At 35.6% G+C, this 14,107-nt stretch overlaps 1 protein-coding gene across 5 annotated transcripts in view; it reads right to left on the bottom strand.

The window, feature by feature from the left end:
• The window catches only part of KDM4C (lysine (K)-specific demethylase 4C), a 335,517-nt gene that overhangs the window by 157,089 nt on the left and 164,321 nt on the right, over window positions 1-14,107 (bottom strand). For all 5 annotated transcript variants that reach the window (XM_014535707.1, XM_014535708.1, XM_014535709.1 and 2 more), the window contains one exon: window positions 3,045-3,235. In XM_014535707.1, the coding sequence (XP_014391193.1) occupies window positions 3,045-3,235 (191 nt within the window). The remainder of the gene's footprint in view (window positions 1-3,044; window positions 3,236-14,107) is intronic.

The following is a 14,107-nucleotide window of genomic DNA, read 5'->3' as shown; positions in this document are numbered from 1 at the left end:
TGATAGTTTTTTCAATTATTGTGCAGAGATTATCTTCACAATTAAAATATTAATTTTAATGTTGAAATCTTAAGTTTTAACAACAATTAACTAAAAATTAAAATTAAGCCCTAGCCAGTTTGGCTCAGTGGCTAGAGCATCAGCCTGCGGACTGAAGGGTCTGGGTTCCATTCCGGTCAACAGCACATGCCTGGGTTGCAGGCTTGATCCCCAGTAGGGGGCATGCAGAAGGCAGCCAATCAATGATTCTCTCTCATCATGGAAGTTTCTATCTCTCCCTCTCCCTTCCTCTCTGAAATCAATAAAAATATATTATTTTTTTTAATTAAAACAATGGTAAATAATTGATTATTAAATACTGTTGGGGGAAGTCTTTGTTAAAAGTTTATAACAATATTGAAAGAAATCTAAAAATAAAAAGAAAGTGAAAAATGATGACATGGGGGAAATCTAATCAATAAATCAAGTATTATTTAGGTAATGAGAAAAAAAGAAGAAAATGAGGAGAGCCCATAAAGCCATTGTTAAAATCTGTGTAGGTTTGCATTCCAAGGTGAACAGGTGACCACATTTCCCTGAATTTTGTGTAAGTCTTAAGTTTTCATTAAAATCATTAAAAATAAATGCCAAATCATCATTAGCTAAAGGAAATAAGAAGAAGGACGGTCAACTGTATATATTTGACGTTTATATCATCTTATTATTTTCAGAGTGGACACCATTTTTAATTTTTTCCTCTTTCAGTATTTTCCAGCAAGTCACTTGATAGCTTTGTCATAGATACCTTTTGTATATGACACAACATTTCTAACACTCATTTAAGAAAAACTGCAATTCAAATCAAAGCAATATGTATTTCAGTGCCCCCAAATACATACACATAGACACACAAACAGCACAAAAGAAGACAGGAAAGGCAGAGATCTGAGATAAAGGGGTAGCCTTGGACAACCTATGTAAATTGGCTTTGGCTGTTGCTGGTAGTGACAGTACTAGTACCAGCATCACCATTATCATGTGTACTGAGAACCCATGCACTGGCCTATGTAGAAAATCTTCACATTACTAAAAGGATAGTACACGTAAAGTTAGATGACTGACATCTCTTTGAGATTTCAATGAATCATTCCCTTCATCAGATTTCCCTAGATAGGGCTTTACTAAAGGGAGTGAGAGAACTATGATCAAGCCGTAAAGCTGAGCATAATCAACAAGCCCCTTAACATTAGCTTTTCAAACTAAGTGAGTAAAGTCCACTGATTATTTTAACCTGCCCAAGGCATTGCAAATCTGTTCCATGTCATGGATCTATGTCAACCCGAAAGGGCCACTGTGGTTAGTAACTAGGAGACCAGATCATACCTCTAAAGTATTATATTTTTTCTGACCATTAAAGAGCAATTCTCAACAAGATCTACTGGTGTTTCTTCTGAACTCAAGATTAATTACTGCCCCCTCCCACAGCAAGTGTCTTTCGTAATGTGGATTAACATGTTTATCAAAGGCATTGACTCTCTAAATCTGTGTTTCCCAAACTTTTTTTTAATGCAACACGTAGTAAGTTATACATTCTAGATGGTGACACAACACACACACATACACACATACTCACACATGTCATGAGTTAATACTTACCCTTCCCACACAGGAAGGACTATGATACTTTTTATTCTATTTTACTTCCTAATTTAAAAATATTGTTTCTAACCTACTAAATTGCTCTGAAAACTAACAGTTTGAAAATCACTGCTATAAACTATAGGGTGAAATAGAACACCTCAGTTTGAGTCCTGCTACTAATTCTGTGCCTCAGGGATTTCTCTCATAAAATGCGGAAGTTTGACTCCATGTTCTTAAGGTTCCTCCGCTCACTACCATTCTAAAATAGCAGAAAATAAATGTCAGGAAAAATAAAAGAGAATCAGAAAATGAGCATCAAAAGTGTGGGCAAAGATTTAAAATTACAGTGTTATTTTAGTTAATAGCAAAAAAACTGGAAACAAGCTACAGGTCCAAACACAGGGGATTAGTTAAATACATGCAGTCATTAAAAATCACGTTGTAGCAAATCATTTGATTACATTAAAACACTCACAAAACTGGTCATCAAATTGTTAATAGAGCAACGCCCCAATTTTAGAAAGGCATATAATACTATATGATATAGAATCAATATATATGTAAAGGATATATACAAAATGTTAACACTGGTTATCTCTGGATTGTGAGGTTATGAGTGATTTGGGATTCCTTCATTATTCTTTTCCTTATTTTACAAATTTTCTCCAATGCACAAATATTACCTTTACAATCTGAAAGAAAAACAATGAGTAATATTGGAGAGTAAAAATGTAATATAACTCTGGAAAACATCAAGAGCCTAAAAATGTTGCCTGAGGACCTGAGCAACATAACACATACCCTATTCAATGGGTTTTAAACTAGCTAGATGCCCATGACAGGTGTAAAAGCTTCTGAAATGGCCCTGGCCACGAAAATGGAATGTAGAATAAAGTTCACGGGGACAACCATGTTACAGAAACACCACATGCTTGGCTTTCTATCTCATAAAAGAATAAAACCAAGTGTATAAAATGGGGCAAAAAATAGGTATCCCGATGAGAAAATTAATATCAAATGAAGAAGAAAACTACTGAAGTCAGAAAGAAAATCAGTAGCAAAATGAAAAGGTTGGAAATCAAGCTACTGAAGTTAATAAAAATATGGAGATGAATAAAGAACACCACCGATACAACTTTAAAATACGTTAGTGTTAGAGATCCAAGAGGTTCTAGTATTGTTTTACTTGCCATGTGTAACAACTTCAGGAATATTCTCAAACACAAAATGCAATTCTTTTTACTTCTATTTATTTATTACATTTCTCAAGAATTAAAATATTTTGTCTCAAATTTTCAGTAAGATACTATGTAAACTTATGAGGAATAAATTTTCAGCGAAGCAAAAAGCCTTTGAGAATATCACATCATAACCCATTTTAACTGCATAAGTACAACTGTGATGGGGGAGGCTGGGACCGTTACCTCCTGGATGCTCTTATTTTCCTCCTCCTTTGCAGCCATGCTTTTACTTCAGGGGTGGTTTCCGGAGTAGGCTTTGTGTGATCAATGGTGTATATATCCTTTCCTTGTTTCCAAAGCTGGTATCTGTCCGGTTGAAATTTCTTCACAAAAATATCCATTGAAATTTTCACCATGTCATTCCTGCAGGTGCACTGAAACACAGAGGGGATGTTGTGCTTTAAACATTTCATAGCTACATGAAGTCACACTGAGTCCTACTTTAAATGTGACGCACAAGAATATTTAGTCACCACATAAATGAGGATGTTTTACATTTTCCAACATTCAGTGAGGGGTAAATTCAATTTCTTCTAAAGCAGCAGTTCTCAACCTGTGGGTCGCGACCCCTTTGGGGGTCGAACGACCCTTTCACAGGGCTTGCCTAAGACCATCGGAAAACACATATATAATTACATATTGTTTTTGTGATTAATCACTATGCTTTAATTATGTTCAATTTGTAACAATGAAATTGGGGGTCACCACAACATGAGGAACTGTATTAAAGGTCGCGGCATTAAGAAGGTTGAAAACCACTGTTCTAAAGGGAGGCAAGAACCTGCATATTCACACTTATAAATGGTAAAATAATATGCTCAAAGGCATGGTAGAGTTGATAGGGAACTGTGTACCAGGAACAACTAAAAGGAAAGTGCACTCATTCAAAAGCATGCCTGCAACAGAAGGATTAACCACTCTCCCTTCAAAAGGCTGTATAAGTGAGCTGAATGCTGTAAGGTCTGTGAAGCTGAAAACCTGGGTTCACAAACAGAAGTAGCCAATGAATGTGATTAGAATAATTAAACCAATGGGAAGAGGTAAATTTTCTTCAAGATAAATTTTAATCACATTATGTTTATTAACAAACATACTCTCAAAAAGTGGCCAACAATTAGGAACAAAAGAAGAGTCTCTTCTACATCATATCACATAAAACGCACCCACTACAAAACACTACTACAAACATATCCACTAGGAAAAAAGGAATAATATTAAAGTGAGTTCAAAGAAAAGATTATTTTGAATCCACTAAGACTTTGATTTTCATGGATATATACTTACCTAGCACCTAGCAGTCATATCTTATAAAGCACGTTTCCTATAAAGACTTCACACAGGTTAAATTGCATCCAGCCCAAACTTCATCCAACAGGACAGACATTAATAAAATAGTGGTGCAGAATTGTCTCAAAGGTGTAACTATTACACATTGGCAAACCCTAACACACCGGGCAACAGACTGGTTGACTCAACAACAGCTTTGAAACTCAATATTCTGTTGATACAATTATCATCTCCATGCAAATTAATTAGTTTTAATAATGTCTAGTCTAAAACTCCCTCCATAGAATTCAAATGATTTAAAAGTTCAGAGAACAACTAACATGCCCTAACTTCTACTGCAAACAAACATGCTGTTATCAATGATATGACAATTCTTCCCATCTTCTACATTCATACTCAACATTTCCTAATCCATCTTTCCCCTCTACCCTTAGAAATCCTGTCTGTCATCAACTACCATTAATTCTTCCTCTGAAATGTCTCCTGTACGAATTCCTTATACCAGTCTCTGCTAGCACCAATTCATCTTTACAGCTGTCATTTTAATCTCCCCCAAATGTCTTGTAATCTTTTGTATCTGAGTTCAATAGAGTGTAATCACACTTTAGAATTAAGTCTCAATTCCTGAGCTGGGCATTCAAGGGCTCCAACATTTAATTCCACCAGTAAAATTTCCAGGTTTCTCTCCCATTGCCAGTAAACATGAATATTCCTCTTCAACCCAAGTATAGTCACGGGAGCCCAAGTGCCACAAATGCTTCCTCACCTCAGCACTACTGCTCCTACCACAAAGCCCTTCTGCTCACCATTCTGCTATCCAAAGAAAATTCATAATAAACACTGGAAGGAAATTATATCGAATGTCTGCATGTGGTACTATTAATCTACATCACTGCTTTCTATTGTTACGTACAGAGAGAGTTCTAAGTCATTTTGTTGTACTCATCTTGGCTTAGAAATATGGAAAATGAGGATCCTGAGAAATTTTAATATATTTGGTTTAAGATGTAATATTTCCATTAAAGAAAAAAATATAAGTTTAGACTCATCAGTAGAAACTTTCTTATAGTTTTATAGTGTTACTAATACTTGCTTCATGAAAAATAAAATTGAGTGGACAATATAGGTACTGTAAGTTTCTTTGGCAAGGAGAATTCTGTCTCACATATTTCAATTTCCCATGACCCTTTCCCAGAAGTCTTGAATTTTATAAATATACAACAAGATCTACCACTCCGCTGACTGCCTGACTCACTGTAAGTAAATAGATAAATATTATCTTTAATTTTAAACATTCAGAAATAAAGTAAAACATACTCAAAATAATGAAAGAAACAACGTCAGAGTCAAAAACAATAAGCTTCAGCAGCACAGTGAAAATCTACTCTTGTTAATACCGGAAAATAATAACATTCATCTCTAAACCCCTATGAAGATTGAATGAGATTATCTAAGAGAATGCATAGTAGGAAATGAAGATATTAACAGTCTCATTTAGAAATAAAGAAACTTAGTGACTACATATTGATACAAAGAGCAATAACCAGAAACAGGTAAAACTTTTCAAGCAAACTATTTTTGAAATGAAGTCAAAATACTAATATGAATGGCTTTTGTTGCTTTTCCTCTTAAGAACATACATATTAGCCGAAACCGGTTTGGCTCAGTGGATAGAGCGTCGGCCTGCGGACTGAAAGGTCCCAGGTTCGATTCCGGTCAAGGGCATGTACCTGGGTTGCGGGCACATCCCCAGTGGGAGATGTGCAGGAGGCAGCTGATCGATGTTTCTCTCCCATCGATGTTTCTAACTATCTATCTCTCTCCCTTCCTCTCTGTAAAAAATCAATAAAATATATATTTAAAAAAAAAAGAACATACATATTAATTGTAAATGTTAAGTTCAGATTTAAAGAGAATTATCAGGAGTCTGTATACATTGAATTTTTCTGTGTTCACTATCCTAAGATTTATTATACAGAATCATGATTATTTTGTTCCTGTCTCCAGGAAGTCAAATTCATGATCTCCATTATTTATACTGAAAACCAATCATCTAATTTAAATATAAAAATATTTTTTAAAATAAGCAACTTTCTAAGACACAAAATAGTAAGTTAGAATTTGAATTATAGAATTAGAAATTTCATATAAACAAAATATAAGATTAAAAAATAAGAAGGTAATACTTAACAAACACCTAAAGTATTACTGTACTATATGTTTTTGTGACATGCAGCATGACTAATTTTTTAATTGCTTTTATGTACAAAGGAAGGCTTTGAAGGTATGCAAATTACTCTGCTTTTCAATATATTTACAACAATCAAAATGATAATTAGGAAAGAACAAAGAGAAAAAATACCTTAAAAAACAACAAAGTAAGCCTCTTGATGTACCTGTTAAGGTTGTTATATGGTTGTTAAATGGGTGTTATGAGTTCAATTGTGTCCCCCTGCAAAGGTATGTTAAAATGCAAACCCTCCAGTCTATCAGAATGTGACCTTATTTGGAAATAGGGTTATGACCGAAGTAATTACTTATGGTCATATTGGTGTATGAAGATGCAGTTACTCAGGAAAGATGTGTGGAGGATCCTCTTATCTGATGGCGTGGGCACCCATGAGTTATACAGCAGACCAAAACAGTTTTTAAAAATTTTTCAGAAATGCTGCCAGCCTGGACTCAAAGGGACAGAGGAAGCATGAAATGAAGGAAAATGACTCTAATGGCAAAGCCACAATGAAGAAGACTGAGCCTCAGGCTCTCATCAGGCTTTACAGAGCACATAGAGATAGCCAACAGATATATGAGGAGCTGCTCAACATCACTAGTCCTGAGGGAAATGCAAATTAAAACCACAACGGGGAATAGCAACACTGATCAGAATGGCCATCATCAACAAATCCAACAAACTACAAGTGTTGGTGAGGATGTGGGGAAAAGGGAATCCTTGTGGGGTTGACAACTGATGCAGCCACTATGGAAAACAGTACAGAGATTACTCAAATAATTAAAAACAGAGCTTCCATATGACCCAGCAATTCAACTTCTGGATATTTATTTTATATATATATTACTTTGAAAAGATATGTGCATACCTATGTTCAATGCAACATTATTTTCAATAGCCAAAATATGGAAGCAACCTAGGTGTACACTTATAGGTAAATGAATAAAGAAGATGCGATATGAAGATGGAGTAGGTTTATACTACATCATACCAAACGTATAGAAGAGAAAGGCCCCGCTCTTTGGGAAATTGCCATACTGTTAACTCACACTAAATTTATAGATGTCCAGGAATCTGAAAACTTACTCTGCTATACTAAGCATAGTTATTTCTGGTTCCAAATATAATTGAGGGACAATATTTTGCAATATGCACTCAATAAACTAGTCTTTCTGATCAGTATTTTCTAGCATTATGTTCCAACGAAGAAGCCACTCAACTTTTAAGGAGTTTAATCAATTATTTTATGAGAAACATGGCCTAATTTAGAGTTGTTAAATAAAACAAATTTAGAAAATAGATAATTATACAGTTAGTAAATCCAGCATCTATTGATATTAACCTACTTATAGAAATACCTAACCTAATGAGATATTACAAAAATTGATAAATTTTTTCTTTGCATGTTCACCAGACAACAAAAAAAGTATTTAATATGTGAATTAACTACAAAAAATACAAAGGGATCAATTTATATTGGAATTCCTCTAAATAAATTCCAAAAGGTGAGTACTAGTAAAATATTCTACTTCTGTAGCCCATTCATTCTTTTATCATAAAATTTTCATTGCCAGTTACAAACTCGAACTGAATTTCACCCTCTTTGGAGTACTCCCAACGGACTAGTAATTTCTTAAATTATTATAATTACTTTGACAATATATAATTACTTTGACACAGCTCACATTCAAATCTAGAACAACTCCCATACTCTTATGTACTCCACTGAGGAAATTCCAAAACCAAACCATATTCAATACTATTTTCTAGCATTATGTTCCAACGAAGAAGCCACTCAACTTTTAAGGAGTTTAATCAATTATTTTATGAGAAACATGGCCTAATTTAGAGTTGTTAAATAAAACAAATTTAGAAAATAGATAATTATACAGTTAGTAAATCCAGCATCTATTGATATTAACCTACTTATAGAAATACCTAACCTAATGAGATATTACAAAAATTGATAAATTTTTTCTTTGCATGTTCACCAGACAACAAAAAAAGTATTTAATATGTGAATTAACTACAAAAAATACAAAGGGATCAATTTATATTGGAATTCCTCTAAATAAATTCCAAAAGGTGAGTACTAGTAAAATATTCTACTTCTGTAGCCCATTCATTCTTTTATCATAAAATTTTCATTGCCAGTTACAAACTCGAACTGAATTTCACCCTCTTTGGAGTACTCCCAACGGACTAGTAATTTCTTAAATTATTATAATTACTTTGACAATATATAATTACTTTGACACAGCTCACATTCAAATCTAGAACAACTCCCATACTCTTATGTACTCCACTGAGGAAATTCCAAAACCAAACCATATTCAATACATTTTAAATGGTTTTACATTTAAATGTAGGCCATATTTTTCCATCTTAGCTGGCTTAAGAAATTAGAAATTTTATTCTAAAAAGTTACATTCAAAAAGGGGAATTCAGAATCAGTGTAATAAATGTAGATGAATCTAGCATGCATTATGCTGAACTAAAAAAGCCAGAGTTTTTTAAAGTCCACAATGATGGTTATTCCAACAAATTAATGAATATGACTATGTTTAATATGATTAATAAGCAGTAGCCACATTTCTCTTTCTGCTTGATGAATCCTGGTCTGAGTTTAGCTCCTTTAGCTCTTCTAGTTATTAATTACTTAAAATTGGGGACACAATGAATCATCTTCTCCATATAAAAATGCTTTCCTAGCTCTGTCACAGGGGCTCAAAATCAAAGTGTGTAAACATACTGGACTCCACAAAAACTGAAGTAAACTCAAAATGCTGTTGTAAACCAAATAAATTTTTTAAATTTTCAGTTTTTACTCAAATACTTATATTTTACAGAATGTTTTTTCAGAGATGGTAAAGATGTGTGATCCTTCTGATAACAAATCAAAGCTTAAAAATTTTACAAGAAACTAATGCAATAATAAAATAGAAAATGCTATTTCCTGCCAATTTCTATCTATGGAACATACTGGGCACCCACCACTATTCACCCACCTTATTATGTAATTGTCAACTATAACACTGATTTATTTCATCTACATACCTATTCAATCATTGCTCATGTGTACATGTGACCTCTTACACAAATAATTTGGGGAGAAAATTATTATAATTACTTTGACAATATATAAGAATAATTTTAATGCAGGAAATTGAGTTTTTAAATATTTAGATCTAATTAAGTTGAAAAATAATATTTAAACAGCACTTTGATTTTCTGGGTTACATTTCATATAGTACCAGTCAAAGACAAATGATAGGCTGTTTCAGCAGAGTACATGAAAAGTAAACTATATGATTGCATTTACACTGACTGAGCAGAGGGAAAATAGAAATATAATTCTATGATCAATATTAAATAATGAAGTTGGCATATAAGAAGTGCCAAGGCCATTTCCTTTGTCCTTATGTCCATTAACCAGTTAACTGCCACGTGTCCAAAGACACTTTCATCTTGCTTGCGTCTATAGACGCTTATGGCATACAAAGGGTTAAGAAGGCAAGATCTGCAGGAGGCCTGAAGATCCCTTGGCCCCCCCCCCCCCCCAATGGTCTGCAGAGCTCACAGAACCCTGATTTGTCAAGGTGCACAATGCATTTGAAGGTTCCAGGAGACCCAAAATACACACTCAGAAAACAATTCAGAATGTTTGTTTTCATAGAGAATAGCTTTTAAAGTTCCCTAAAAGCAAAAGGTATATCATAGTCATAGCAAAAAGTATGACACCAGAACCAAATATCTTATCCTAATTTTAATAAATCACTGTTGTGAGTTGTTTCAGATACTTTTGCCCTATCTGATCTTCCCCTTCCATTCTATTTTAAACCATAAAAATAGATAGTGTCTATCTTACTGAGAAGTGCATTCTAGACAGTCTCTAGAGATTAAGAGGCCCTTCAAAATATTTTCTGCAAAGCCTTTTTTAAAAATATATGAGGAGCCCTAACTGGTTTGGCTCAGTGGACAGAGCCTCGGCCTGCGGACTGAAGCGTCCCAGGTTCGATTCCGGTCAAGGGCATGTACCTTGGTTGCGGGCACATCCCCAGTAGGGAGTGTGCACGAGGCAGCTGATCGATGTTTCTCTCTCATCGATGTTTCTAACTCTCTATCCCTCTCCCTTCCTCTCTGTAAAAAATCAATAAAATATATTTTAAAAAAATAAAATAAAATAAAAATATATGAGGAAACAGACACGCAAAGATTCTAAGTCAATTTGCCCAGGGTGACACAGCTCACATTCAAATCTAGAACAACTCCCATACTCTTATGTACTCCACTGAGGAAATTCCAAAACCAAACCATATTCAATACATTTTAAATGGTTTTACATTTAAATGTAGGCCATATTTTTCCATCTCAAACTTCTTTTTCTATGACCCATAGCCAAACTGAAATGTTGTTGAGAACAAATGTCTGGGTCTCATTATATTTTTATGCATGATATCATGCCGTGTTGATAGAGTTTATCCAGTCTAGCTAACAATTTTCCAAAATATGTTTCCTCCACTCCCCCTACTTCTAACAGGTTCAGATTAATTTCTTTTGAATATTTTCAGGCTTGACCATGCCAGGATATGGCTCCCTTATAAAGTAAGGCAATTATAAAGCAATTTAAGGTATGGGACTAGAAACTCTATCTTTCTGACCCATGGGGACATAGCTCAAATAGACAAAGAAAAACCATGCAAAATAAGGGAAATAGATTCAAATAGCTTGCTCCAAGGGTCCCAAAAAAATTCTGTAGAAATTATTTTTAGAATGCCTGCTTCTCAACACTTACCAGCATATCTGATAGAGAGGTGGTTGAAGTTCAGAGTTACAGATATTAAACAATCCACTCCTGCTGTGCCATGCAAAACACAGCATGAAATTGAACTTTCTAGTATCGAGAGACAGATGAAGTTATTTTTTCTGAATTCATGCTTGCATGTCACGTTATATGGATGACAAATTGGGCAAGATCAGATAAAACAAGGTTCCACAGATTCTGAGGAATCTAAGTGGTTTATGAATATAAATATTAGCTCATAAGAGTATATAAGATCATGTATGAGAGCTGTGAGAAACAGCATAGAAGCATACAACATGTAATCCTTCTATGATGCTCAGTTATATTGACTTTTGAGAGTCATTCAGATAATACTTTTTAAATGACTAAGTGGACACAATGAGGAGTTAATATTGCACCCACTTTAATCTTTATGTTCACAGATGAGAAACTGAGGCACAAAAATGCTCAGTGACTTGTTGGATGTCATAGGATAGTGAATTGAGAGGGAAAAGGTTGAAGAGATGCAAGATTCGGTTTCCTATCTGCCAACCTCTCTAGGATTTTTCCATTTCCCATTCAATGTGGTCTTGGAAGGAGGCGAGTGCCGTTTTCACCTATTCTGCCACCTTGAAGAGTCTCTCTGGAATTGTTTAAAGGGGACTTTACTGCTTGGCAAATCATGAGGCTGCTATCATCTATATTCATGATGACTTTATGGACTTAGTCCAGCTTGGATTTCAAGATATTAAAAGTACATGTGAATATGAGGAAATGTAGATCATTAAAAATTCATTTATTATATAGCGATTTTTAAATTGGGCTGATTAATGAGTTTCTGTAGAGTAAAAATAGAGCACATACCACCAAACCACTTTCTAGATTTTATCAGTAGACCCACTGTCCCTGGGGTAGTGAAGGGCTGCTTTTGTCCAGAGCTTGTTAATGATTCATTGGAATAGTGACAGTTCTACATTTTATTTGAATTAACCAATTTCTTAGAGAATAGACATAGAGTGAGAAATTTGAGTTGTGGTCTTTAGCTGCATGTCATTTGCTGGATAAAAAAAGGTACTCCCTAACATTTATACCATGTTTCTATTAATTAAGGTAGGGCTGTCATATTTACTAATGAAATAATCTTGAGGTGTTCTAATCAAAGGTTCTACATAATAATCAGGTATGTAAATAGAAATGAGCCAAAACATTAAATAATACAAATATAATAAGATCAACATTAGAGTTTAGTTTTCATTTTTGTCTTGCTTGTTATGTTACTGGCATTACTAGAGTGTTTTGGCTACTATTCAACTAATATTTATGGAGCATGTAATGTGCTGGTGATGGGTATACAGTGATAAAACAGACTTGAACCCTCTCCTTACAGAGCATAGTTTCTAGAGTGGGAAAGAGATATTAACTAAATAAACACAGAAGCATGTGATTGAAAATTGCTTTTAGTGGGCATAAGGTGCTAGGAAATTAAATACTTTTGGTTTGAAAAAAAATAGGAAGATTAAGAGTGAAGCACTTCAGGAAGAGATCCATCAATGTATAGATATTTCCACTCCAGGTGTGGGGCTTTAGTCTAAGCAGCCTCCTCTTGCCATGCCCACTTCTAGTTATACCCACCACCTCTGTTCCCTCACTGCTTCCCCCAAATCAGCTATAAGGAAAGTGGATCAGTCTCTCACATATGTATGCTCATCATAGGTAGACATACATATATATTACATATATGATTATTATATAACATGCTAATGTTGTGGCAGAATGCATGGGAGAACGATCAGCCAGCACTCTGAGGGAGGAAAGTTTAACCTTTATTTCGCAGATCTGCTAGTCCAGGGGAATTCCGGATCCAAAGCCTGAACTGAACTCTGGGGAGGCTCTGACGTATATATCTCCTCCTGTGGCAGCTCTGCCCATCAGTCTTGGCTGGGCCTTGGGGGCATGCTCTCTAGCTCCACCCAAGTCAGCTGTGGAGGGGCCCTGGGGTTAGGCTCTGCAGCTCCACCCAAGTCAGTCAGAGTGGGGAAGTAAGACTACAGTTCTAACCAGATACAGAACTAAGTTTCAAGCCCCCCCCACCCCCCATTTCCTTTTCACTGTTTCTAACTAATGGTAATGCTTTTCTATCATTAAGTGTTCTTCCATAAGTTATACCATTTTTAACACCCTATTATTTCTAGAAAATGTTTTTTTTTTTTCATTTTTTAGGTCTTTGATAAATACTACTACCGAGATGAACATTCTTAAACATAAGCTAATACATTAATTAATAATTTTCTGCCCAGCTGGTGTGGTTAAGTGGTTGGACATCAACCAGGAGGTCATGGTTCGATTCCTTCAGGGCACATGCTCGGGTTGCAGGCTCAATCCCCAGCAGGGGGCGTGCAGGAAGCAGCTGATCAATGATTCTCTCTCATCACTGATGTTTCTATCTCTCTCTCCCCATCTCCCTTCCTCTCTGAAATCAATAAAAATCTATTTTTTAAAAACTCGCCAGCGGGAAAACCAAGATGGCGGCATAGGTTAACGCTGGAGTTTGCTGCCTCGAACAACCACTTCAAAAATACAACTAAAAGACGGAACGGACATCATCCAGAACCACAGGAAGGCTGGCTGAGTGGAAGTTCTACAACTAGGAGGAACCGAGAATCAGAGGAGGCGCAGTGCTGAAGTAAAATACTAAGGTGCGGAGTGCGCACGGCAGGGGCTGGTGGCTGAGGGCGCGGTTGTCTGTTTCAATCCGGAGGGAGCCTCAGACTCTGAGCTCCAGCGAGTCTCTAGGGACCCAGACTCAAACGGGAGAAGCAAGACTGTCTGGCTACGGTCCCTCTGAGGTTTGCAGCCGTTGCTGGGACAGAGAGGCAGAGCCCCTGGGGACGGACTGAGAGCAGCCATAACTGCTCCCTCCTCCGCCCTGTTGATCCCGTGGGACCC

The sequence above is a fragment of the Myotis brandtii genome, unplaced genomic scaffold, assembly GCF_000412655.1.
Source record: "Myotis brandtii unplaced genomic scaffold, ASM41265v1 scaffold149, whole genome shotgun sequence".
NCBI classification, from domain to species: domain Eukaryota; kingdom Metazoa; phylum Chordata; class Mammalia; order Chiroptera; family Vespertilionidae; genus Myotis; species Myotis brandtii.
The sequence above is the reverse complement of the archived record's forward strand: the minus strand, read 5'-3'. Positions and strand labels throughout refer to the sequence as shown.